We start from the raw sequence: 27,947 nt of genomic DNA on the forward strand, positions 1-27,947 counted from the left end.
TATATATCTTTTAGTAGCCACTGCATGTTCTATATGAATAGACTCCATAAGTTAAATACAGTTGAAACCAGGGCCGGCGCTTCCACTAGGCAAGCTTAGGCAGCTTCCTAGGGGCGCTGGCAACTAGAGGGCGCATTTGCCGGGTGCCCGCTGAGCTTGTGTTTGTTACCAGTGGGCACCTGGTTCCTTCTCTACTACCAGTCTCTCCCCCCCCCCCCCCCCTGCACCTGGGACCTAATCAACCCCCCCCCCCCCCCCCCGTGGCTGCGGAGGACGGAGCTCACTCTTGGGCTCAGTCTTCCGGGTCCCGCAGTGCACTATGGGAGTGGCATCATATTTTGAAAAGAACCATTGACCTTGACCTCATCTTACTGGTTACTTGCAGTGTCAGTCACCTCATGAGCAAGGGGGCATTGGAAAATCAGATTTTGTAATTTAAGTATTTTAACTATAAAAAAGAAAAAGAAAAAGATAGACTCAAGCAAAATCTCACATGTCACTTTTTACTTACCGGACCAAGTGGGGAAAGAAAACACGCGTGTGAACATTCTTCTCCACATGTTTTGTTACACATTCCACCTTCATCTGAGCTATCCAAGCAGTCATAGTTCCCATCACAAACTACATTCATAGGAATGCAGTCAAAATTCTTACACCGGAACATGTCATTTTTGCAGCTTTGGAGTCCACCTGACGAGATACATTTAAGGGTTTAGAAGTATAGTTGGCAAGAGGGGTCTAAAGTCTCATTGTGTATTAGTTTATGAATGGTGCATGGACAGAGCAATTTTAACATGAAAAATAGTGACCCTGGAAGATGCAGATCACCTCCCTGATGGCGTGGCCAATTGTGGCCTTGGCTATGTGGTAGAGACACTGGTATACAAATATTTTGTATTATAGAAAGTGTTTATGCTACACTGACAATTCTAAGACCTGCAGTACTGATAAATGTGACCCATTATTTGGACAATTACAGACCAACTGCCAGTCAGCTGCAACAGTGCCTCATACTTTATGTGCAGAGATGCCACTGGGAGTCTGTAGTGAATCTTCACCAGTGGCACAAGGAACAGCAGCTTACAATGTGCTTTTGAATAGTGGCAGGAATGGTTGGATTGATTGAACAGTGTTGCCAACAAGCGGAGACAGAGTAACATTACCTACTAGACAAAATGCAGAAATCTGACAGCTGGGGGTTATTTGCTGTAGGACCCACAGATTGGGGTGGCATCACCCATGTCACATCTACAGGTCTGTATTTTTCACTATTGGGCAGTAGGTGTGGCCCACAAATCTGTTACACCCTTGGTACTATAGTAAGGGTGTAATGCCAGGCTCCTAAATGTGTACTCCAAGTGAGGAATTGATCTCTATTAGAGCAAGACCCTCCTATGGAGTATATATGGTGCAAAACCATTTTTATCAAGTTCCTAATCTATTGCGACAGGAGCCAGTTTAAAAAAAATAATGACATCATATGTAACAAGTGAAATCTGCTATTTGTAAAACAATGTATTTGTCATGCTTTATTATGAAAGCTTGGAGGGCTGTCTATTGCCCATAACCATTAAGACAAGACCACTCAGCAATACTTCTACATAGTCTTTTGTACTGCTAATGCCAATTGAAGTATGGGCCTGATTCAGCTTGGTTCGCAAGGCTGCGTTCGCACGGACTCGTTCGATGTTTGTATTCTGCACATGCATCGCACTGCTCATGTACAAACTAGCTACTGCTATTGGGTAAGGGACTGCAGTGAGTACGCAGTCCCTTCCGATATTGATTGACAAGAAGTGCCGTTTAAGAGTGTTGATGGGGGTTGTCGGGCGAACGCAGACGTGCCTGTGCGTCTGAACGCCGTTGCAGGGGCGTGCGTAATTAAGCCCCTGCAGTGGTGTACGCACCCTGAGCTGTAGATGCGACAGGAAGTTTAGCAGTTTGTGAGTGAAGTCATGGTCAAAACCAGTGCATACGGTCCGATGTTTTTGCACACTTGCAAAGGTATTTGGGCTGTAAGTAAAGGGAAGTGGGCGGATTGATAATGTGGTGGTGGCTTTGTATAGAGCTGCGATCGCATTCATTTGCATAAATTTGCTGCCGGGTACGTGCGAACACAGCCTTGCGAACAAAGATGAATCAGGAGGACCTATATACACAGTTCACATTATGCAACGTATACTTATAGTACTACTGCCATCTACTGTACAAAGTAAGAATTAGTTCTGAGATTTAGGGGTCTATTCATTATCATTTAATTTTCACCTGCTTTTGTAGAAATTACGTTTTAGGGCCATTCATCAAAAAGGTAATGCAGGAGATATCAGATATCTGCTGCTTACCTTTCTTTCCCGATGTGGCCCACTGTCCCCATATGGGGATCTAAATTCATCAAGCTCAGAAAATACAATATTTTTGGAGCTCGACTGAGAATTCGCCATCTTCAGATGGTGTTTGCTCCTGCACACCTTGCTACTTCTCTGTGGGAAGAAGTCCTGGGTTGCGTAGCTCCTTCCGCTGGATGCTGGGGGTTTGTGTGCCTGCGTGAACTCTAGTACACACACACACACACTAGCACTGCAGGGTCAGGCTCTGGGAGACTGCTGATTTTCAGATCAGCTACTTCTGCTTCGGAGAAATGAATTGCTCCGGCACTTGCCATGATTAAGAATGTTAATCGGGGTCCGCTCAGACCCCGATAATTAACATAATATATCCATTAAGGAGGAAACAATTTTATGGTGACTGAGTGCTAAATGATATATTTCGATTTTCTCAATCCTCAAACGTTTATGAAAGATAACACCCAGAAAGCCGTAGAGCTGATACACAGATTAACAGACTGCAGGACTGCAACTGTACCAACCAGGATCTCCCTACAAAACATACCAAGTATATGAACCAACTGTTTGTAAATACAGAGGTAGATGTACTAAGCTATGGAGAGAGAAAGTACCAACCAATCAGCTCCTGCCATTTTACAGACTGAAATGACAGGAGCCAATTGGTTGCTAGTTTCTCTCTTTCCAAAGCTTAGTACATGAACCCCAATGGTTGGAATATTAAGTAATAATTTTCCAACATATTTATTTCAATTAGTCCTTTGTACTAGAATTTCAGGATTGTAATCGTGGTAGCTTGTTACAGGTACAAAGTATGGTAAACTGGTCAAGAAGTGTAAAAGTTCTCCTTGTTGACAGTTCTAACACCCATTAAAAAAGTTATTACAATTTCAACATGCATGAAGAGGAATCACAACATTATCTAGTGTGATACTAAGGGCTCTATTCAGCAATGTAATATTTACTTCAATTATCGTGTCGACGTTGCCAGAAATATTCGGGACACCACCACTAATGCTGAATAGATCCCGAAAGGTGGAGATTTAAACGTTCTAAAGATATTCTAGCCATCACTTACCTAGTACACAGGGTACTATTGAGGGGAGTAGGCCCGTGTGCATTCCCCGTCTGGGGCCCCCTCCTCTCCACGGCGGCCAGACTGACGGCTGACCACAGCAGCAGTAGAGACTGGGCACTAGTCTGTGCCCAGAGTCTGAGCATGTGCAGGTCACGCCATTTTCCTGGCGATTTCCTCACTGCGCATGACGCTGCGTCAGGCAATTTCCAGCATTTTGTGAAGGGCTGAGACACCCAACGCAGGCCCTTGGAGAAGTATTACAAAATATGAATGCAGGGTGCACAGTGTGGCCCCCTCCTGGACCCAGGGGTCCGTGTGCACCCATTATAGATACACTCTTGCTAGTACAGTCTACATAACGGATAGCTACAAAATGACTGCTTGCTATGGTAGGGACAGATTAACAATGGAGAAGATGGAACTACAGCTATAGGCCATCACATAAACAAGGCCCATCATGACAGCAGGATGGTGACCAGCCGTCCAACTGGCCACATGGTTAGTGAAAAATTATAAGCATTAAAACTGTAGTTCTATTTTCATAACAATAGAGAGACAGAGAGAAATGTTGCCCAGAGCTACCAATCTGCTTCTACCATTGCTTTGGGTAATTTCTTCACCACCTCTCTACAAGACTTGATAAGTCTCCCCCCCCTTGGACTGACACTCCGTGTCCTGGTCATAGCTCCTTCCCAGTCTCAGAATAGGCCATTGATCATTTTCAGCCCCAGGATCATGTGGCCTTTAATCTGGCCCTTTCTATAGTTAATATAATAAGTGGCTTTATAACTAGACATTAAAGTAAATTATTTCCAGATTTAATGAAGACAGCACTAAGTAAATTAGTATAGCAACACCATATAGATTACAATCTTACTTTAATTCTGGCATTCCTATAGCCAAATCCAGGAAAAGTAGTCTGGTTATATAGTGATCAATTTTACTCCCCATACTTGGACAAATTTAACACCATATTGAGCTAGAGGCCATTAGGGAGGAGAACTTACAACCAGTTTCGTCACTGCCATCTCTGCAGTCCTTGGTTCCATCACAGCGCCAGAAGGATGGAATACATTGATCTTTGCTTGCACAAGCCCACTGTGCTTTTTCACATTCAATCTTCGCAAATTTACACTCCTAAAGTTGGGGAGAAAATAAGGCAGAGAAACACAACATATTACATGATGGTAAGCTTTAGAACATCTTTCCTCATCCCACATCCAAAATTGCTATGATGTTCCATCTTACTTACAGGCAGTGCTTAAAGTGGTCAGAGACTTGGTGGAACTCAACTGCCCCCCCACCTGCAGCGCTTTTTTAATAAAGGGACAGCGCATCGCAAAAAGGAGCATGGTCTCAAAAAAAAAGGGGCCTGGTCACACAAGAGTATCCCCAATTCAAATTACATCGCACATAGTGCCCCTTTTATGCAGTGCCCACAGTAGCAATGCCCCTTTGTGGCGAGCGAAGAGAGCTTGCAAGGGGACATTTCTTTTGGTGGCCTTTATGGGCATGTAAAACCACACTTCCACCCTCACTCCACCTCACTTCCAGGTACAAATACTGAAGGGTATAATACTACTACCCTTACCTTAAGCCCCGCTCCTGAGTCCGCTGCCATCCGACTGGCTGCTCCTCAGAATTATGGGAGAGGAGTCATGACGTCTCGTCCACTGCGGGAGTCAGAGCTCAGGAGTGAACTCCAGCCTCCGGCGGGCCACTGTAGGGAAGGAGGAATGCGCCCGCTGGTAACAAAATCTCAGCAGGCGCCAGGCAACTCCCTGCAGCACTGGGCTAACTGGCAGGGTAAGGCGAGGTGGAAGAGGCGGAACTGGTTCGGCCTCCAAATAAACTGACTGAACACAGTTCCACCCCACTTTAACCCATTTACAGGGTTTAATTAATTCTGTCCACATGGTGCTATGATATACCCAATGTAGGGTAACTGAAGCAATATCATAGCAAATGTGATCCAAGACAGGCAGATAAATTAAGTGCATAGTGGTTAATTTTATATTAGCAGATCCTGGTGATGTTGGAAGTGATTTGGTCATTCAACCTGAAAACTTGTGACCAAAGTAGTCATCCATAAATGCAGAGCAGCAGATGATTACCAATGTAATTACCAATGTGCCAGACAATAGGTTAGCTGTTCAGTATGCAGTGGATGCTATTAAAGTATAAGCTAGAATTCATTTGGTATAGAAATAAAAGTCTAATACTACTGAGGCATTTTCAAGCACCCATGACTGCAGATATCTACAGGTAGGTGCCTACTGTATGTTCGCTATCAATATATGTGGTTTGATTTCTTTGCCATCAATTATGCATCATTGAGATACATGGCTTTGTCATAAGAGGTATCTGCTGGTTCCACTGTTGATGAACACTTAAAGGAGCTTGTTGTTGATTGACTATTTAACAACCACACTCTACTATGCATGTTCTCAACAGAAGTTTACACCATTTAGAGCAGTGGTTCTTAATGCCAACTATGAAGTATCCCAACAGGTCATGTTTTAAGGAACTGTCTGGAAGCAGGTGGGATAAAAACGACCCAGCCAAATAAATGAACACTCATGTGCATGATTGAAGAGATCCACAAAACATGATCTGTTGGGGGGTAGTGGAGTTGAAAACCCTCAATTTAGAGAAACCTTTTATCGCAAGACCACAGCAAGTTGGTTTGGAGAGAGTGTTTATCCTCATAGGCATCACAATGGGGGTGCGGGCCACACCAGGGTGTCACCCGCCGAGGGGTGACAAAGGGTCGGACTCCCCCTCACTGACAGGAGCATGGTGCTGCACTGTAGAATTAAGTGCAGTGCTCAGTTCCTGTCACTGAGGGAGCCGGCCAGCACTCCAAACAGTGACCTCTCCTGCATCCCTCCCCCACTCCCCCCAAGTAATAGACACAGGGGTTTGGGCCGTGTGGCCCCACTCCCCATGGAGAGGTACAGCCATCAGACAGGAGCAGACTGGGCAGCACACCTTTTCATCACTTCCATCCTTGCAGTCATTTGCACCATCACACTTCCATTCCTTCAGGATGCATTCCCCACTGTTACATTGGACGTCTCCACTTTGACAGTGTACAGGCTTAGAGACCATGCAATCTACTTCATCAGAGTGATCTCCACAGTCATTATCTCCATCACAGACCATGGTTTTCGGAAGACATTGACCATTCCTACACCGGAACTTGCTGCCACTACATTGCTTTGGTCCTGTAAGAGAAAACCCCTTAAATTATATGAATTCATGGCCTATTGCTGCCAGCTTATCAATGCATAGTAAAAAAGTAAATTCATACAGGACAAAAAGTTATTTTGCAACTTACAGATGTGTCCTTATACACCTAGGGGTATATTTAAAGAGATTTTAGAAGTGGAGATGTTACCCACAGCAACCAGATTCTACTTAACATTTAACAAGCACCTTCTAGAGGATAATAGCTAGAATCTGATTGGTTGCTATGGGCAACATCTCCACTTCTGAAAACTCACTTTGGTAAAAATACCCCCTAGTGTCTATACATTATATGGCGCAAACCAATGTGCGACAGACTCAGGCGTAGCGTATTGTATTTTCTTTAAAATTGTGTGTCAGTTAATCACCATACAAACTATACTAAAAAGACATTAGGCTGAAACTTTAAATGCACAGAAATTAGTTTTAAACTTTTACAAAGTCACATTAGATGCACAAAAGGAACTTGGCACGAGAAAAACAGCACACTGATTCACAAATGTCACACATCAAATTGATTGCTAGATTACACTAAAGTAGTTTTGTCACTTAGTTTTATTTTTGCAAATTCGATACACATTTTGAGTGAGAAAGAAGCTCTACGTGGCCGAGTCACCAGGGAACTGACGTGCCGGGATGGGCTGTTTACAGCAACAGTGTATGAGGGCATATCTGTATGCGCTAACAGTGATAGCACAATCTGACTATGCTAGATCTATAGGAGGGGTCTGTTCCTGGTTGTTGGAGCATTTCATGAATATAAAATTATTAGGACACATTAGAAGTAGTGTAATCGAGACAAAAACACTTTTTCAAAAAGACAATCCAGTATTGTGAATATTCAGATTTAAATTCCTGGAATCTGTCAAATTGTTGCAAGTTATACTTCAGTGTAAGATACTGTGTAAGGTGAGAGCACATATTGTATTAGGTTTGTAAAAAACAAACAAACTGACCATACACAAATGAAGAAGCAGTGGGTGAGCGGTGCTAGAAGGTTTAGTCACTAAGCATTATAGCACACTTCCCAATACTGGAAAATTGTAACACAGGACATGCACAAAAAGGTGGTTGATCAGTAGAATATCAATGTCACAGGCCATGGCCACACACCCCAGTGTGTGCCTAGGGCTTCTGAATTGCTACACTGTCCCCCTTGCGCGCTCCCCCCCCCCCCAAAAAAAAAAAAAAAAAAAAAAAACAAGACCCACATCTCTTCAATACTGTGCTAATGAGCCGATATATAAAGGACATTCAGAGGTGGGATATACCTCCCAGTTGTATGATAGGAGAGTCTTCACAATAAAACTATCTGGACAGTTGGGAGCCATGTTATAGTTAGCAGCTGCAGGTTTGGTTATATTTAGCTAAGCAAACTCCTAAATTTTGCTTAGATTTAAGTGTGGGGGTCTAGGATAACATTGTACCCCTTTCGTGTAAACAGTGGTAATGTACCTTTGGACAAACTTTAGGCATCGAATAAAAGGAAAAAAACAAAGTAAAAATGTAAATCTAAAGTAATGGTCATTGAGACAATGGTTTACTGCTATTTCAAGAAACAGTATGCAACATTTTTAAATTAAAGTAAATCAAAAGCTGCTTAAGAAACGGACAGGTTTTATTTTTAGGTTCAGTGTTTCCTACTTAAATCAAACACTTATTTAACCATCTTTTCTCATTTTAAAGACTCCTATAAAAGGCTTACAACTCATTCCTTAATACAATTACAGGTCAAGTCTTCAGTCAGTCACAGAATTTGCTCTTTAAATGGAAGACTTGGCAAAATAATCTGTCCCTTTTCTCAAATGTCTCCAAAATGTGCTGGATTGAGAGCTTCAGGTACATTTAATTGTGACGGTTAAGGTCAGATTAATTTAGAGGTGATGTGCCGCCTTACATGCCGCCATGTTAGACTGCGCACAAATCCACTTATGGTAGGCTCATTTTTCCTGTGCACTTATAATGGTTGTGACTAAAAACCTAGCTATGTTGCTGGACACGATGTGCTTTTCTGGAAAGGCATATCACACCAAAAACCAGTAATTGAACTCATCTTCACACACCCAGCATTAAGGTGAATTGTCCATCTGTAAAATGCAGTAAACCCATTTCCTGGGTCACCAGAGCCAAAAAGACCCAATATATTTTATAGAGGCAGCACAAGAACACAACATACAAGATAGCTGTTACCAGGGCTGGTGGAGATGTGCTCAGGTGGTCTTCCATCAATAGTAGAAGAGTAACCACTCCCAATCCAAAAGGAAAGATCTGGAGGGGTGGGGGTGGGTTGGGATCACTACACACAAAACAAGCTTTATAAAGAATACTTACCACACCCTTGCTCATCTGCTTCATCAAAGCAGTCTGCTTTATTATCGCATAACCAGCTTTCAGGGATGCAGCGATTACTCCGATCACAACGCAAAGCACAGTCTTCTGATGGCTTCCAGCAATTTTGTTCATCAGATCCATCAGGACATTGTGGTACACCATCACAGCGGTACCGCTCTTCAATGCATTTTTTACCATTTAAGCACTGAAACATACCTTAGAATAAAGCATTTAGTGATGAGACAACTGGCAATAAAAAAACACAGACGTTCATTTACGGGAGACAACCAAACTATAATTTGCTTGCATGACTCATAAAAAAAGAATATACCACTTAAGACAGAAAAGGCAATGATCTGTTATTAGTTTAAAGAGTGTTCAATCCTAGACTTCTGCCTCACTCTCCCAAGCTAGGAGTAGGTGTACATTGTAGTAATTTATGCCCATAATAGCAGTCAGCCTCCACTGATGACTGACATTCATTGTGTTTCATAAGCTACTGTCATTCATAAGTTCCCCAAGCTGAAAGAACAGAACATTAAAAGTCAATTTCTGGAAATGTTTTACTACTTTAAGACATCATTGCACTGAGGCAATTCAAACACTTTCAAATAAAGGCACATATGGCAGAAACTTTCTACTACAGTTAAGAATTTGTAGAGACCAGCAATACACAGGAAATTAGGATCTTCTAAGACCTGCAAATAAGTTTTCACTAGGCATTGCTAGCTTTCCAATTTTCCCCACCAATATAACATTGTTTTAAGGTTTTTATTTAGATACTATATTGGAGTCTCTCTAATATCTGACCTCCAAAGCTTTAGATAGGAATAGATTCATTGTGGATCTAAAATTGATTATGACAAAAGTATACAAGAAAAATATTTACACATAGTAATCCAAGTCCTTACCTTTTAGCAAATAGGCATTTGATCCTTGTTCAAGTCTACCAGGAGGTGCGGTTGAACAAATTCACGGCTGTATACATTCTAACTACGCCATTTTAAAAATAAAAATAAAAGGTGATCCTGAAAGATGTTTTGCAGTGACCTTTTTTTATTGTTACATATCAAGTTATCAGTAATTGCTTTGAACATTAAGCTTGGAATTTCCATTCTGATCTGGTAAGCTTCTTGATATAAGGTTTAACCCTCCTGGCAATAGTGGCAGCCTGACCCAAGAAGAGACTGTTGCTTGGCTTTCCTACGCCCTTCAGTCTGAACCAGACTCACTCAAGCACAGACCATCAAATTTTTCTTTCGACATTTCAGATTTGGAAAAATGGAAGAGAATAATTTCCAGATTTAAGTAAAATTGTGAAACAGCCCCGGGCACTCAGCCCAGAGAGCTTGCAAGTCTGAAACAACCCTTTTTCACCAAAATCCTGGGTCGTACCAGGCTTAGATCCAGTTTCCACTGCACCCTCATCCTGGGTTTTTCCCGGGTCATCTCCATTTCCACTGAACCCAGATAAGATCAGCAAAACCTGTTGAGGTCATTAAAAATGGCCTTTATTCAGGCCATTGTTAAAAGGACATCCACATTTAATGACATCCTTTATTACATTTTTTAATTTTATTTTTTATTTAGATTTAATTTAATGACATCCTTTATTTACGCATCTACTCTCGTCTCTGGGTGATTGCATCAGCAGCCAGCACCCTGGAAGAACCAATCAGCAGCTTTTGCAATTACTTGGGTCAAAAAACTCAGGTAAGAGCTGTTTCCACTGCAGTGCTACCAGATTTTACCCGCTAAAAACCCTGCTTAATACCTGGGAAACAATTCTGGGTCAGTAGATCCAGGATTTTTTCCTTGGAGCCATTTCCACTGAGCAGAGTACCAGGTAAGCACGGCATTTGCTCAGGTGTTTTAGGCAGTGGAAAAGGTACCAGCTGTAATCACCACTAGAAAAAAAAATTAAATAAAAATATGCCTCCCTGGAGACATTTAATACTTATTTCCATAACCTCCATGGTACATTAAATGTTATATCTAGTATTTTTGCAACCTGCACAACAATCCATCTGCTACAAATTTCTAATGTAATCATGCCCACAAAGCAGAAATCTCTATCAGGTTTTATGTAACCCTTCATAAGATTAATGAAGGTACAGCAGTCTGTTATTTTAAAAAACCGAACGGAACCGAGTAGAACCGAGCCTGCACATCCCTACTAAAAACCTTTCAGATTGGAAAGCAGCTTTTTACACATGAACAAATGTCATTACTCTGAGTAATGACAAAAAAAAAAAAAGTTGTTGGAAAACAAAAAGCCATCGGAACAGAAGTGCCATACCCATCCCCTCTAAATGCTGCACCCTTTGGGATTGCATGTTTTCTGGTGCACACACACATGTAGCAGGGCTATACAAATCCCTGTTGCCATGACTTTGAAATCCACCTTTGTGAATGCATGTCTTTATTGCTACTTCTACTTTCTTTTAGCACTGCTAGTTGCCCATTTCACTGTAGTGTAATCTCACAGTAAAGCAGTCTATAAGCCTTTTTCTTGGCTGTGGATATAGCTGGGAACCTGATAATTGAACTTGGGAGGTATTCACCAGAAGAGTTAGTCAGGTAAAGGAAAATGCCAGCTGTGTCGTAATGGGTACAGGTTGGCAGCGTGTGAGAATCAATCTCTGGGTAACAACCTCTTTACTATGAGCTGGAATATTTATATTTTTGAATTCAATTCCCATTCTCCTGGGAGAATAATCTTCAGTCTGAGAAAATCCACCTGGGACATGGAGTTAGAAGGGAATTTAGATTTTCTGCCCAGACCGTAATCTTTGTCTTACACATCAAGACCTGGCTTTTGGTACATCTCTGGCGATTCAGGTAGGCTACTACTGCCATGCTGTCCAAAAATACTTTGACTAGTTCGTTTTAGACTATACTTAAAAATGGATTGCATTCAATACCACTCTGATTTCTCAATGCATTTGAGGATAACAATCTCTATGCTACTTGGAATGGTTTGTGACCGTCCTTTAATGAAGATTCTCTGTTACAGAACTGCAAGATTCTCATTCATCATTTTGCCCATGAAACTAAGTCTATAGTTGAGGATAGCACACACAAAAGATGAAGTCCTGAGCGAAGTTGGATCGTGTGACATGACTGGGCTAAAAAGATCTTGCTTGAGATTTTTTTTGCATCTATCCTCCAATTGTATACTTCTGTCGTGTAGAGTGGCCATCTACACATTTAATTGACATTTCCCAAATTATAATACAACCATTGTCTTGCAGAAATCAAAAGGTCTGATTTAATCTTTGTACAGTCTCTGTATTTCCCTGTAAATCAGACAGACCGTAATGGAGATATAGCCATACTGATTTTTTTTTTTCTAAATTGAGCTATAAAAATGTGTCACAAGGTGTTCTCGGAGAAGTTTCAAGGCTGGATGGGAGGCATGTAAATTGGTAATGGTTGCCTAGTACAAACAAGCGGAGGTAGCCTTGCTGTTATTTAGTGAATGGAACATGGAAGTAGGCATCTTTTAGATCTTTAGAGTACAAAATTCTTAAGTTTTATGCCTGCTAAATAATCTCTGATGTTTCAATACAGAGCTGCTTCACATGTACAAACTTAATTCTCTTAATGTCAGTAAAGTCCTTAAGTAACTGAAGTGTTTCTTTACCAGGAACAGGTGTGAAAAAAACCCTTTCCTCTGTGTAGTAGTTACAAATGTCACCGCCTATGTTTAGCAACTTGCTTAAACTGTCCTTTTGAGCAGTGATTTCTATTTGTTGTGGGGGTACTAGACACCACAAACCTGTGGGAACTCTTGAATTCTACCTGGTACCCCATAGACCCAAATCTAGAGCCCATCTGTCTTGATCAGAGCAGCTCCATTTTTCTTCGATACTTAACCCTTGCAAAGGCATTATTTTATTTTTTGTTATTGAAAATTATTTTTTTATTAAAACCCCACACACTGTCGCTCCATAAACTTACTATAAAATTGGTTAGGTTGTTCACTTGGAGCTGCTATATGCTGTGCACATTTATAACAAAATACAGCATCCCAATCCAAAGGCACATTTTCATCACAAGCTGCACACATTTGTCAAATGCTTTTTTTCAACAAGTCGCTTTCTTGCTCCCATCTTTGCAGGCACACTGTTGAGCAAGGTGCACCAAATTTACTGTCCTATACTAAAACATCCAGTGTACCCTAATATGGTCTTAACTTGTGAGGGTACTAACTGGCTGTTTTGGTTGCCTCAGGATCAAATTCCATATTGTTTGCAGAAACTAGAGGCCCAAAGCAGCTCCCTTCCTAGTGTGCAGCACCATTTTGAAAAGTCGGACCCTGCATCAGTGTGGTTGCGTTCACAGTCCACCTGATGCAAAGGCTGCTGGGAGTATGAGCGGAACGGCCAGGGTCAGATTGCTTGCTGTGCTCTCCTCAACTGGGAGCCTGTGCAGACTCCGCCATAGAGTGCTATTGTCCGATGCCGCACAGCCTTCAAAAGTAGCCCATCCTAAAGCACTACATACAGTCACATGAAAGTGGGCCCCACTATCCAAATGGCTCTGGTAAATTTTTTCCTCCAAGTGAGCCATTAGTAGAAAATCAGACCGCACGGAGATGATTCTTTGCCTATGAGGAATGCTGCAGTGTTTTGTGAATACCCAATGAAGCAGAATTGCCAAAAAGGTAGTGGCCAGTGGCGTAACTACAGCCCCCGCGGTGGCTTGGTCATGCGGACTAGCAGTCCGCATGAAATCTGCAGAAAAAGGCCCTCCAAAAATGGCCGCCGCCTCGGAGGAGACAGATACTAGAGGTCATACTGGACCTCTAGCATCTGTTAGTCATCCAGGCAGGGCGGTAGTGCAGGCAGTACATAAGTGCCATCCGCACTACACTATTAGTATAACAAACACAGCCACCGGCGCCGGCTGCTGTGTGTTTGTTTTAGCAGCCGATGAGAGTCAGACTCATCGGCTGCTGCGACCACTGCCGGAGCTGGGCATCTTCGGGCTCCCGCAGTAGCTAATGGGAGAGCTCTCCCATAATGTAGAGTGGGCCGGCCTGGGAGGACACCAGACGGAGGAGCTGATGCCGGAGTGAGGATCAAGGTAATTGGAGGTCTTTTTTTGTGTGTGTCTGTCTGGCCATGGGGGGGGGTTACTACTACTGGGGGGCATTAACTACTGTTACTTCTGGGGGAGGGACTACTACTGGGGGGCATTGCTGTGGGGGGGGGGTTACTACTGGTACTGCTGGGGGGGGGGGGGAGAACTACTGGGTGGGTTACTACTGGCGGCACTGCTGGGTGGGAATACTACTGGGGGCACTGCTAGGTGGGATTGCTGCTAGGAGTACTGCTGAGAGGACTACTACTGGGTGGGACTGCTACTAGGGGTATTGCTGGGGCAGGGGGACGACTACTACACTGGTGGGACTACTACTGGGGGCACTGCACTAGGTGGGACTACTACTGGGGGAATTATATAAGGGGCACTGCATAGGAGGACCACTACCTGGGGCACTATATAAGGGGCACTGCATAGGGGGCCACTGTATAAGACCCCAAACAGTGAGCAGGTAATTTAAAAGTAATTAGAAGCCATACTGTGGGGTATAAAATGGTGTCAGGGGGCAAATATGTATGTGGCACTTTGGCAATAGGCATTACAGTTTGCAGCATAATGTGTAATTGACATTATGGTGTGTAGAATAATGTGTAAGGGGCATTACTACAAGGAGGAAAAATACTGCAAACTGTCTAGGGGGGTAGGGCACATTTGTAACTTTTGCACTGGGAGCCAAATTGCGTATAAATGGCCCTGTAATTATTTTACCAAAATGCCATGGGGGGGGCGTCAGAAATATTTTTGGCAGGGGGGAGCAAAATTTATAGTTACGCCACTGGTAGTGGCACAGTTTACACGCCTTCAAAGGAAGATCAGACTGACTCAAGGGTAGCTATCCAGACATTACTACACAAAGCGATTCAAAGATTCATAGAAGACAAAGAAGAACAGCAAAACCAGCTCCATCTTGAAATGCTGGACATTTTACAAAACAGTTCAACAAGTTTTGGATTTTCCTTCAGGTCGTGACAAGTTAACTATTTACTTTTATTGTAAAAATGATAAAGTGGATGCTTGTAGCTTAGTAGAAACATTTTTGGACACTCAGCACTTTAGGAAGTACAGGTGAGAAACATTTTAAGTAGAGACATTTTATGCTAGGTTTACAGTTTCAAGTAACTAGGGACCTGTAGTAATACAAAAGACCTGGCAGAAGGAAAAAATGTTTTTTGGGGAAAGGTCTTTGCCTGGGAGAGGATTTATTAAAGAATGGCTTTTCAAAGCTGCACATCAGCATTCTTGCCTGCAGAACTTTACAGCAATATTAAGTGCAAAATGCACTTTATAGTACGGCCATTTTTCATTTCTGTCAAAAGTGGCGATAATTGGCAGCTTTGAAAAGTCATTGTTTATAAATAAATCCCTAAATGTTTATTTTACCAAGTTTGGTCTTTCTCCTCCAGAACATTTCCAAGGGCCTCTCAATAGTTCTAAAATAAATGAACTGCAGTTGACCATGAGACTTGTGTTGAGGAAAAAACTCACTAAATGCGATATAGAATGCCATTTAAGCCAAAAGCAGCAATTAATCATAGATTAGAAAAAGTTTACTATGTGGTTCTTGAATATCCTTTAGAAAAGTCTATTTCAGCTATAATGCTTTCTGCAGTTGAAGCCAACTGGTGTTGCATCTTATTAATATCTTGAAATGTCAAAACTTTTACAGGGTTTAATTTAGTCAAAAAGCCATTGACCAGAGCAACCATTTTTGTCCCAACTGACACACCTTAAACCTTTTGTCATCCAAAAAAAATGTGACTTTAGATAATACTGCTTGAGACCATTCTGTTTCTAAGATGAAGATCTTTCAAGTCAGGATTTAATTAATGCTTAATAGATTTTCTTACAGATTCATAAAGAATACTAGAGAGTGGTTTATTGATTAGAGCAACCTTTCAAGATAGGGATAGAACTCCATACAGTACTTCCAAGGATATCCTGAATGCTTTGTGGAACTACTCTGATTTGCATCAGATGTCTGTGGAAAAGAATAAATTTCATACAGACCAGTTATACGGAGTTTAACAAATGCCACAGAGTAGTAGTTGGTCCTCTGAGCCAAGACTATGATTTCAAGAGACTACCTAAAGATACAATTACCTTAAGGCTGCTTTTAAAATACCAGTATTACTACATTTTAATGCACTTTAAGGTTTTTTTCTGGCTCCTACAAGTCATCAGCACATGGAAGTGGGGCAGTTTCTAGATCTTAACTTGCTTTCATTGGCAATAAACAAAAAAATGTAGGTTAGATTCAAAATAGTTTTGAGAGACCAATGTGCCCTAGTTGAAGTAAGCACAGCTATGAATATGTTGCTTAGGGAGGAAGCAAAAGCCATTTTTCAAACTTACTGTACATGTTTAAATAAGTTTTGTGCTTATTGAGTCGCATCATGTTTGAATCTCTGTGCTAACTTTTTATGTCTGGACAAAATCACTTAATCTTCCAGTGTATCATATACGGAAGACTTACATTGTAAGCTCATTTTGTGCAGTGAAATGCTGCCTAGCCAATTTTGTGAAGAGCACTATAGGACTGGGAGCTCTCCAAACATAATTTACTATACTTTAATCTATACTTAAAAATCCCTCATCAAGTAGCAAAATAGGTCTTTGAGCTTTTGTTACCTGATCGGCTACAAAAAGTTGTGCAGTCATCCTCATCAGAGCCATCCAGACAGTCCTTCTCACCATCACATACGAAGTCTGAAGATACGCATTCCCTTCCATCCCGACATGACAGAAAGGTCCGTGGACAAAATAGAGTCTCTGGGAAAGGCAACTTTTCTGACGAAACTTCCTCACCTGTGAAGAGGATATTTAATGTGCCAAATATGTAAAGCTATAGACACACCTTAACACCACTTAATTTTGTAGGTCAGTATTACTACAAAACCATATATTTTCTGGATGTGAATAACTAATTAAGAGAAGATATATGTAAATATTGAGTGATCTCTAAATACCTTTGTATGTCGCTGAAGACTTGTTAATTCAGACTTAATATGCAGTATACTTATCCAAAGTGTAGTAATTGCAAGACCCTATTAAAATGACTTGCTTCATCAACTTACAATTTATTTTTTTAAATTAGAAATTAGTTAAGATTGAATGGAAAAAATAAAAAAAGGTTTATGAATGAAGGGGGAACCATTTTTTCTCTACTGCCAATTCCAATGGGATAACAGAAATGTCAACATTCAACCCACTTGCTGGCAGATGGACAGTACACATGCACTACAAGGTCAATTTGATACTCCTTGAAGGATATATCCACTTTTGCCAACCACATTTTTCAGTACTCTCTCAATTTAGCCTTTTAGATAGGGTCCCCACAATAACCTGCATTCAGCTCCCATTTGGCAGCATTGGAAATATCTATCAGACAAGGTGGACTTAACCCATCCTAGATGTCCAAGAAGCTTAGTCACCACAGAACTTGGGCACTAATACCTCACGCAGGGAAGCTCAGAGCCTTCCTCTGTAAGCCAGCATTGTGATTGATCTGGGAAACTCCTTGTCCTATTCTGAAGCATTTGTTGTAACCTGACACTTTTCATAATACAGAATTTGTTTGATTTAGTGAATATAACAAAAGTAACAATTGTGCTATCTTGATCTCATCCATGGCAGTTGATTTAATGGCAGCCTCCTTCTCTTCTGTTAACACCAATATAAATTGTCCCTCCCTCCCCCTTTGGACTTTTAAGGCAATAAGATAGGACTGAAAGACAAACCGTGACATTTATCACACCTTACTCTAAGGCTTCCCAAACTCTGCCTTTATACAGTCCAGGTTTTAAGGATATCCATGCTTGAGCACAGGTTACTTAATTAGTACCTCAGTAAATTTGACTTAACCATCTGGACTCCAGCATGGATATCCTTAAAGCCTGGACTGTGATGGTGGAGTTTGGGAAGCTCTGGCATACACACTTGGCGTTTTGAAACTACCATGGAGGTAGTAAGAGTAGGGATTGTCCCAAGAACTATGCTGTCCTGGAAAAACTTACATAAAAGCTCTTATGCAAAATGCTTTTGCAGCTCTGACACCATGTGGAAATGGAATTGCAACTGAAGACCACTTTCAAAGTAACTTAAAACCTATTTCCTATGAATGTTTATATATCATTTCTATAAAGAACACCCAAAGCAAGGTTCATATCCTATGCCGGCAAAGGCTCACTAAATACTGGCTCTTTGCTGCCTGCATGTTCCTTATGACAAATTCATCAGCAGCCAATTTCCTGCAATGCCCTAAAGGCAGAAATTTGTACTTTAAGCATGTTCACTGCTGAGCTTCTCAGAAGAAATGCCAGAATGATTAACAGAATAACTACTTTGTTATATTACTCAAAACGTGCCAGTTATTGAACATTTTCCAAGCTGTATAGTATGCCTTGAGTGTAGCTTGCTTTCTAGCCTTCAAAAGAAGAGAGATCCCTTTATTTGAGAAGTAATGTTGCATTAGTAAACCTCTGTTCAATAGCCATGAAGTCTTGTCAGGATTCTGGCTGGAGATGGCATATTTTTACCTAATGCACAATGTGCCGACATACAATGACTGAGTTACTGCCAGCAGAATCACTTCTACAAACCATGTTCATTGTGGCTAAAAAGGTGGAACCCACAATGATTTTTACATAGTTTTTACTTTATTTCTGCACCCTAGTACCTGGAGAACACGAACACGAACACACACACACACGAACACACACACACACACACACCTGTAACTGCCATCTGACTGATTTTACAGCTTCTACCCAGCTGTCCACATACTGTACCTTGTAAAACCATTACTTTGGAGTGATCTACTGATGTCATGAAGTCAGGTTTGTGGATATTCTTATCTATTCACAGGTCAATTGAGAGACCAATCTCCTGGATGTAGGGTAGAATGATCAAGGAAAAGTCAGCTATGTGAGCTGCGGTTAAAATCCTACAATAGGTTTTCAGTCACACTTCTAATATTTGAAGGCAGGATGGCTGTGTGTTCTTGCATAGCCCTTGATTTGACTGAGGACCACACAGAAGAGTCTAAAGGTGTTTTTTATGGTCCGTGTGGTTTCCTTTGGTCACCGTTGCAGATATGGTCTTGTCTCTTGATATTGTAATAAATTGAAGCAAATATTGAACATCTTTTCCCAGCTACTAACACAATTTTAGTGTCATTTCATATGAAGCCTGAACTAGTGAATGACCTCTTTGGCTGTAGTCATGAGTCCTAGTACCAGACATCTCCTCAGTAACCCAGGAGATTTGACCAGAGTTAGAACCTCTTACTGGGGAGGGGGGTCAAATAGTTTCTCCTCCCTGTATCGTCTGAATCCAAATGTATTTTAGTTTAAATATTGTTTTAAATGGACTTTGCCATGTTAATTAAACCACTTCAGTACTTGTGACCCATGCTGTAAGCTTAGGCTGCCTACAACCTGCATCTTCCCTTTAGCAAAAGTTTATAACATAGAAAAGGCCAGACCAATTTGCTCTTACATTCATAAATGTCATATCATAAAAAAAAAAAAAAAAAAAAAAAAAGGCAATTACATGGGCATGTCTGGGAACGACAAGGCTTCAGAGGCCATGTTTAGTTAGACTAGAAAAGTGTAGCTAGAGTACACCCTCTGCTACTGCAAATTTCTATGGGGCAACTGGTGATGCATCGGTGTTGGTGTGTACAATCTCCATCGCAAATAAACAGCCCACAGCCTGAAAGTGGGCACCTCGCCGCTCACACTCCATCACATCATCTGGCACAAAAGGAGAGCGGAGATTTGCATTTGCAAATTCTCACAACAGCTATTGAGAGAGCGGCTGTGACTGCAGCTGCATTACCAACCATCTCTGGATCAGGCCCAGAGACTCCTTGCCTCTTTAGAGTTGGTAAACAATAAATGAAGATAATATAGCAGACAATTGAGCACAGGAAACTTATCTGTGACTTTGGATGCAATGTTTTCAGGAGCAATTCCTGAAATTTAATTCTGAATATAGCCTTTGAGCCGTCTTGTAACCATTTTACTTTGGATAAACTTAAATAGAGAAAGTATAGCTTCTCGCCTTCAAATGGAAGTAATAATTAATAGAGATATAACAAAAGGTATGTGTCAGCGCTTTGAGGTCTAATTTGGGGACGTCTAAACTTATTATAGCTAATAGTCTATACTTTATCGTATGTGGGTGTATAATCTATTGTGTGATTTATGTGTAATTCTTGAACCACCTTGTAGTTCTGTGGGGTGGGTGTTCTTAAAGATTGTAATTTCCAATATCTACTTGAAGTGTTGGTTGGCAAAAACTTTGGGCCGTGTGTTCCTTGAAAGTCCCCTACTAAATAAATTGTGGTGCTAAATTGGTAATGTTCAATGATGGTTAAGAAGTGCTGGTTGGCAAAAACGGTCGGCTGTGTGTTCTTTTAAAGTCCCAAACGGATCAATCATTGTTAATAATGCTGTTAGTATATTTCCCTGGAACGCCTTCTCCCTTCTCCACTGGTACATATATGGTTGCCTCACCTCCTCAGATGTCACACGTACTAAAACCTTGTGAATAATTGAGACCTGCAACCCTGAATGTATCCAAAAAGCTTGATGGATCACCACCCTGACAAAGTCCAGGAGTCCATAGAAGATTTGCAAATAAGTTTGTCATCTCAGAGAGTTAGCATCTTCTAGAGGAATTATAGTCTGGCAATGGCACATCAGTCCTACGGGGCAAAATGTAATTTAAACAATACAAGCAATCCAAGCCTGGTTGCATTTGACGGTCTATCTGGGCGATTCCATTCCTCAGCAGTGTTTCCTTTACTCGCTTGGGGATAGGAAGAGTTAGCCTCGCCTTGTATCCAGGAAAAGCAGCTTTTTTAGCTTATGAATGGATTTAATCATGTCAACTGCCAGATCTGGAATGAAATTACCTTATAGTACTTCAGCAGAATAGCTATCTGGGAGACATTTGTCAAATACTACATAAACCAGTTTGAGATAACCTTCATAGAAATTAAAAGATCAGAAACAAAAAAGTGTCAAGACTAAGAAGTAGCCTCTTGGAGCTTAACCCAAGCTCCATGTATGGGATAGTGCTCCTTCTGTACTTTTTTGTAGAATGTATAGCTGCACTGTGAGAGGATCAAAAGTTGCCAGCATAAGTCATTTCCACTTTGTACTAGATCACAAGCATAGCACAGACACTCCTGGATCCAGAAAGGAAAAACAAACTAAGCCAGTGGCTTAGAGGACAATTCTATCCTCCTGGGCAGCCAGTCCACTACCTCATTACAGCCAACTAGTACAGACTGCATAATGCCAAGGCTTTAATTTTCTAGATCTACAGAATTTTTTCACATTCATGAATACAACACTGCTACTTGCCCTACTCCCCATGGAGGGCAGGAAAGACACCCCGAAGGGGTGGCTACATGTCCCTCCATGAGGAATTTTCTTTCTTAACCTGACCATGGGTGGTTGTGATAATTAGCCTTTTGGCATTCACTGCCATGGAGTAATAAAAATCCTGCATATCTCCTCAGAAAACAGACATGTCCATTCACCTTGATCTCTTGCCTTTAGGATTACTCTACTTTTAAAAAGTCATAAATATAACAAAGAACTTACTGGCAGAGCAGCCATCCTGATCATCTGGACAGAGACAGTTTATGGCATTCTTTGAGCCAGGCACACAGATCTCTTTGGGCATACAGCCACCATTGTCCAAGCTGCACGCAGAGTGGCTTCCTTAAATATATAATTAAGAATATTTTATTATCAAAGACAGCAAACTAGTGCAAATATAAGCAGCCTGGGTGAATATTCAAAAAATAAAATAAAATTCCACTTGCCTTTGATTTGACTAGATGTCATAATTATAAGTTGTGTTATGTTTGCTTCGTTAACTGTTGAAACAATCTTCATGGATTTTCTGTCCCATATTTCAATTACTGGATTGTTATAAGCCAGTAGAAAAGGTTCAAAGGCATCCATTAGCATACTTGTGAATTTATCCTTCAAGTTAAAGAGTTTCTTTTTAAGAAGGCTCAATGAATAAAAACCTAAAAAATAAAAAACCTACAATTTAGATTTCACTTTACCTATACCTTTTGAAAGCCTCCAATATAGGACATTCATTGAGAGTGCAATTTCTGTTAAGTGTTTTGTGGCGGTTCAGTAACTACACAAGTCTGCCTATGGAATGGATATGAAATACCAGCGGCTGAAGAGCTGGTTCATATCCCAACACCAGAAGCCCCCAGAATATTTGAGGTTTTGCACTGGAACAGTTCCACTTATAATACAGATATATAGGGCCAGATGTACCAAGCTCTGAAAATAGCGATAAACTGGAGAGTGAGAAACCACCAATCAGCTCCCAACTGTCATTTTTCAAACACAGCCTGTAACATGACAGTTGGGAGCAGAGTGGCTGCCAGTTTATCACTTTCTAGAGCTTAGTACATCTCCCCCATAGTGTACACTGCCATTAGTTTGAATAAATTTGCACAACATTTAACAGGTGTTAGAAATGTACACACGTGTGATAAGTTATGGTATCACTTACCATTCTCTTGTTTGCTCCACACAATGCTATTGGATTTTATGTCCAAACTAATGTGTGCAAAGCCAGTGCCATTCATTACAGTTTCCACCTCCTCTCCAATAAGACTCATCTGTTGGATTCGGTCCTCTTCCACCACATATAGTAATGCCTTTTTCCAGTTAAGCAACAAATTCTGTATGGGACGACTGGATTCATAAATGACCTTCGTCTCAGATCCAGTGTGCTTTGTTACACAGACTCTGTTTCTTTCAGATGGGAGCCAATAAATGTTGCCAGTAGGAATATCAATTTTTGCCACTAAAACTAAAGTAGGAATAACTGCCGTTAATGTTTTCATATTATCCAGAACGTGTGCATAATACACTCTTTGGTATATTGGACGTGGGCACAAGGGATCCTTTGGGTAATAAAATGTTGCCATTTCAAACTTGAATTTTGCTAAACTAAATCATGTGACATGTGGCAGCCAGAATGTGCTTTGTACACCACTGGAGGCTGCCTGGCCCTGAACTAACTTTCTGAATGTGCAAGAGAATTTTTTTTTTTTTTTTTTTAAAGCTTGAGTTGCCCCAGAGTTTCCCAAACTCTGCCATTAACGTACAGGTTTTAAGGAGATCAATGCTTGAGCACAGGTGACTCAATTAGTATCTCAATTTGATTTAACCATCTTGACTCCCAGCATAGATATCCTTAAAACCTGTACTGTAAAGGCAGAGTTTGGGAAAGAGTTCCCCTATCACAGAAATGTCCATATAAAACATGGTCTTCGGGATGGGCAGCACAGTGGGGCAATTGTTAGCTTTGCTGCCTCACAGCACTGTCAATCTGCCTTATGCGGGGTACACACTGGCAGATATATTGGCCGATCAATTGATTGGCCAATATATCTGATGCCCGTCGGCCAGTGTGTACCAGCGATATGTCTGAACGATGTTCAGACATTGCACCGGCTTTGTTGCACAGCCGACGGCAGATATATCTGTCCATCATGCTGTGTACGGGTGGTCAGCAGACCACCCGTACACTTGCAGCGGCAGCCGTGGGGAGGGGGTTGCAGCGTGATCCCATGCCAGCGTGGCCCACTGACAGATGGAAGAGGGTTGTTCAGTGTGTATGAACCACCATCAGCAGATATATCTGCTAGGTGTGTACCCAGCTAAAGGGGTCTATTTAATAAGCTGTGTTAGGAGATAGTGAATGGTGATAAGGTACCAGCCTATCTGCTCCTAACTCATCTCACAGGCTGTTTAAAAAAATTAGACAGTCAGGAGTTGATTGGCTGGTACCTTATCACCATTCACTTTATCTCCTAACAGCTTAGTAAATAGACCTCTAAGTCTTGGGGGGGGGAAAAAAAAAAAAAAAGGAGTACGAGTCATCCTGAAACGTCAGCATACATGGACTGATCGGGATCAGAACTTTTTAATTGGGCTTTTGTTTAACGTTGATTGTGAACACGTGTATTTGCTGCTATGATCCTATGGTGCTGGATCACAGTGCACCATCTGACTTTCCAATTGTAACTAAAAGTGTGCAGATTGTCTATTTTGGAATATGATCTATTGTTTCTGTTGTTGTACTGTTGCAAGTTAACATTTGTGTCTTTACACAAAGCCGTTTGAAACAAATATTGACGCCCTATAAAAACTCACCACAGTATGTGTTATTTTATAGAACAGTATGGAATGGTTACAAGGGCACCTGAATAGAGGACACCTGCTGAGAATTAGTGCCAGACCTTTTGGAATCTATATGGTTTAAAACCTTCTACTCTAGAGACTAGCCTTATTTGTGTCTTTTGTAAATGGAATACAAACAAAACCGCAGAATGAACAATAGCTCCTGTAAATAGACATTTGCTGGATCACCCCTCTCCCTCTATATATTTGCCCCACATACTATACAGTTTTTTGCCTTTGTAATTGTATTATATTTGTAATCAAGTCTTCCACTACCATTATTAAATACTATCGCTTGTTAAGACCATACCTGCTCCCCCAGTTTGGATTACTTTAGCACTTCCCAAAATGCCATTAGATCGCAAGAGAAGACCATGATCATCTATCCAGTACACAAGATCTCTTTTCCAGTCCATATCCATCAAATTTATTTTTGCTGCCTGCAGGACAAGAGTCTTTTTCACAATGGCTCCTTGAAATCCCAACTCCAACAAATAAATGTCATTAGCACTTCCACACATGATCTTAAGGTCTAAGAAAAACCAGAGAAAAGGAAACAAACTTTAAAATTATAAATACAATTTATGTATTTGTAATACACAACAAATCCTGCAGCAACAGTTGTCGTACATCCCTCTTAAACTCTTTGGTATTAAGTAGAGTTAACTCCACAAAAACAAAACCATAACACAAAAGATCCCAAATATTTAATGCAAAGTGTCCCATTCTACTGTCCTGTGCATTTAGTAGTAGAAAATATACAATGCCAGCATAATTGTACTCACTTTCACATTTTCCAGATGGTAGGAGGAACAACCCCAAAGGACAAGCACACTTATAGGATTTGGCCAGCACAGGTGATAACAAGCAGATGTGACTACAGGTCCCTGGAGAACATGGAGTGAGTTCATCTAAGAAAAATAGGATTTAAAGCTGTAAGTGGGCAGGAGTTATTTTCATATAATTCGCAGGTTACCATTGGCAATGGGGTGGGGGCATAGGTTTCAAACCTTCTAAAGAGGATGGCCATTTCCTACTGTCCTCTTTAGAAGGTTTGAAACATCTCCCAGAGATTAGCTGTACTGGGACTACAAAGCTAATGCCACAGATTTATCACATGCTTCTATCTCAACAGGGTCATTTCCAATACAGAGGTGCTCGTTTTGCTCATCATGGCTTTCAGTTATTTGACTCTAGGTTACTAGGTCAGCTCATTAGAGAAAAAAAAAAAAAAAAAAACCACCACACTCCTAGCGTCAGATGCTACTCCTATCTAATCAATTTACGCCCAAACTGTGTATGCAGATGTTGGACTTGGAGATTAAGCAGTCATGGGCAAGGCATAGGATTCCACTACGTCAGAGGTTCCCAAACTCCGCCATATCAGTCCAGGTTTTAAAAATATCCATGCTTGAGGCCAGATTAATCAAATTGACTGAGGTGCAAGTTGTCACCTGTGCTCCAGCATGGATATCCTTGAAACCTGGGCTGTAATGGCAGAGTTTTCGGACCTCTGCACTAGGCGGTTGTGCCCTATTGCTTCATATTTGACAAGCCTATGTAGAATATCCCGCAAAAGCAAGAGCCAATGGTTGGATTAGACTTCAAATAACCACATACCATTACTAATGTTTAATTGTATGGGAAGACAATTCCAACATTGTCAAAGTTATCTTTACCAAACATGTATGGCTGTGTTCATAAGGAAGTATTAAGAAAAAAAAAAGTAAATAAAAAAAAAAAAAAAAAAAAAAAGGAGTCTTTATAGCAATACAACCAACATATCCCTGCAGTCCAAAACAATAGCAGTGTTTTTTACATTTGTTTCAGCAGGTACCCAGATGTCTGTGTTGCAACTACTCTGCCATACCAAATACAAGTTTATTTATTTTTTTATTAAGTAATGCAAACACCACGCACTGAATGTCCGGGTTGCTGAAAAAAAGTTAAGAATTTGAGGGGTCTGCTTAGTAAATAGTGTTAGGAGAGAGCGTGAAAAGTTATAAGGTGCCAGCCAATCAGCTCCCAACTGTTATTTTTCAAACACAGCCTGTGAAATGGCAATTGGGAGCGGATTGGCTGACATTTTATCACTTTTCACTGCGTCTCCTAACACTGCTTAGTAAATAGACCCCTGAGACAGCTTTTTGTCCGAACACTGGTTTAGCGCCATCTACTTTAGCAGACACTGCACTGCAAAAAGTGGACTAGTAAAGGTTTTTAATCTGGTGAGGTTCTGTATCCAAGTTGTCATGACAGCAGTGGCGAATCCAGTGGGGATTCCCAATTGCCCCTCCCACTTATTTACAGAGATAGGCCCAGCCGGGCAGCCAGCTGCTGCCTGTCATCTACAGTACAGGCGCACAGGTTGCCACGGCGCAGCACCAGAAACTCTGGCAGATATAGAGCAGCAAGTGGGACTGTTTAAAAATCCCAGGACGTGCTGTGTGCGCACTGCAGAACAGCCAATCACCAGCGATTGGTTGGGGAGATTCTGTCGGCGATGACTGCCTGCTGCAGCGTACACACAGCAGCCAATCACCGCCGGCAGCATTCACCAACCAATCACAGCTGGCGGAATCTCATCCAATAGGCGCGGGCTGTTCATTCCACCTGACTTCCGCGCTGCTCCAGGGTAATGTCCAAATCCCCTTTCCAGGGGAGGACCCTGACATCAGCCAGTGTCCAGCGTCATTCTCTACATCTAAGTGGGCATAGTGGGAAAATGTCCTTCCTCCTAGAGTCTGTCCTCCGTCCCTGCCTTCCGTGGTCCACCTAGAGGCTGGCAAGGAGCAGGAAGTTAGAACATGCAGCCCTGGAGATAAAACTGCCTGGCAGATAGCACCGCAAAAACAAGTAGCTACAAGCATGATCAGCTCCCTGCATACACCCATGAGGCAGCTGCAGCAGAGTCTCTCCCTCTCTCTTTACCCCAATAGAGATCTCCATGCAGACCAGCTAAATACAGTAGATGGCCCTTAGAGAAGATTTTCCAGAAGGAGCTCAGGGAAAAAAGTGCATTGGTCATAACCCTGAGATCTTACTTATACCCAGGGGTTAAAGTGGGCCGGAACGGGGCAGAACTGCGTTCCATCACTTCTATTTGGAGACAACCAGTTCTGCCTCCTCTGACCCACCTTAGACCGGCACCGCAGGGAGGCTCCATTTGCTGGGCGCCTTGCTCCCACCCCGCAGCATTAGCGGCAGCCAGAGGCTGGAGCTCACTATTAAGCCCCGACTTCGCTCCCCCCACGGGCACTATGGGAGACACATGACGTTTCTCCCATAGTAACTTCAGAGGACACTGAGCAGCCAGGCGGACCGGAGCCACAAAGAAGCGGGGCTTAAGGCAAGTATTTTTTTTGTGTGTGTAAGCAGAGGTGACACTATTACTAGGGGAATTACTACTGTGGGCCACTGCAAAAGGGGCACCACTACAATTGGCATTGCATTTGCATAAGGGGCTCTACTGCTGTGGGCATTGTATAAGGGGCACTGCTGTGTGTCATACATGACTAAGGCACACTACTATGGTGTAATGGGAATCAATATTGTGCTACTGTGTGGTGTAATTTGAATTAAGAATACTATTGTGTGACCACG

The 27,947-nt window shown here is 41.6% G+C and overlaps 1 protein-coding gene across 1 annotated transcript in view; it reads right to left on the minus strand.

The window, feature by feature from the left end:
* LOC148505439 (low-density lipoprotein receptor-related protein 2-like) overlaps positions 1-27,947 on the minus strand; it is a 77,493-nt gene that overhangs the window by 25,990 nt on the left and 23,556 nt on the right. The window contains exons 12-21 of the mRNA XM_088448388.1: positions 25,130-25,255; positions 24,655-24,876; positions 22,666-22,968; positions 21,950-22,159; positions 21,726-21,845; positions 16,738-16,914; positions 9,001-9,216; positions 6,412-6,647; positions 4,428-4,557; positions 512-690 (exon numbers count right to left, since the gene is read on the minus strand). Coding sequence (XP_088304514.1) covers positions 512-690; positions 4,428-4,557; positions 6,412-6,647; positions 9,001-9,216; positions 16,738-16,914; positions 21,726-21,845; positions 21,950-22,159; positions 22,666-22,968; positions 24,655-24,876; positions 25,130-25,255 — 1,919 coding nt within the window. The remainder of the gene's footprint in view (positions 1-511; positions 691-4,427; positions 4,558-6,411; positions 6,648-9,000; positions 9,217-16,737; positions 16,915-21,725; positions 21,846-21,949; positions 22,160-22,665; positions 22,969-24,654; positions 24,877-25,129; positions 25,256-27,947) is intronic.

The sequence above is a fragment of the Taudactylus pleione genome, unplaced genomic scaffold, assembly GCF_031769625.1.
Source record: "Taudactylus pleione unplaced genomic scaffold, aTauple2 ptg000454l, whole genome shotgun sequence".
In the NCBI taxonomy this organism is placed as follows: domain Eukaryota; kingdom Metazoa; phylum Chordata; class Amphibia; order Anura; family Myobatrachidae; genus Taudactylus; species Taudactylus pleione.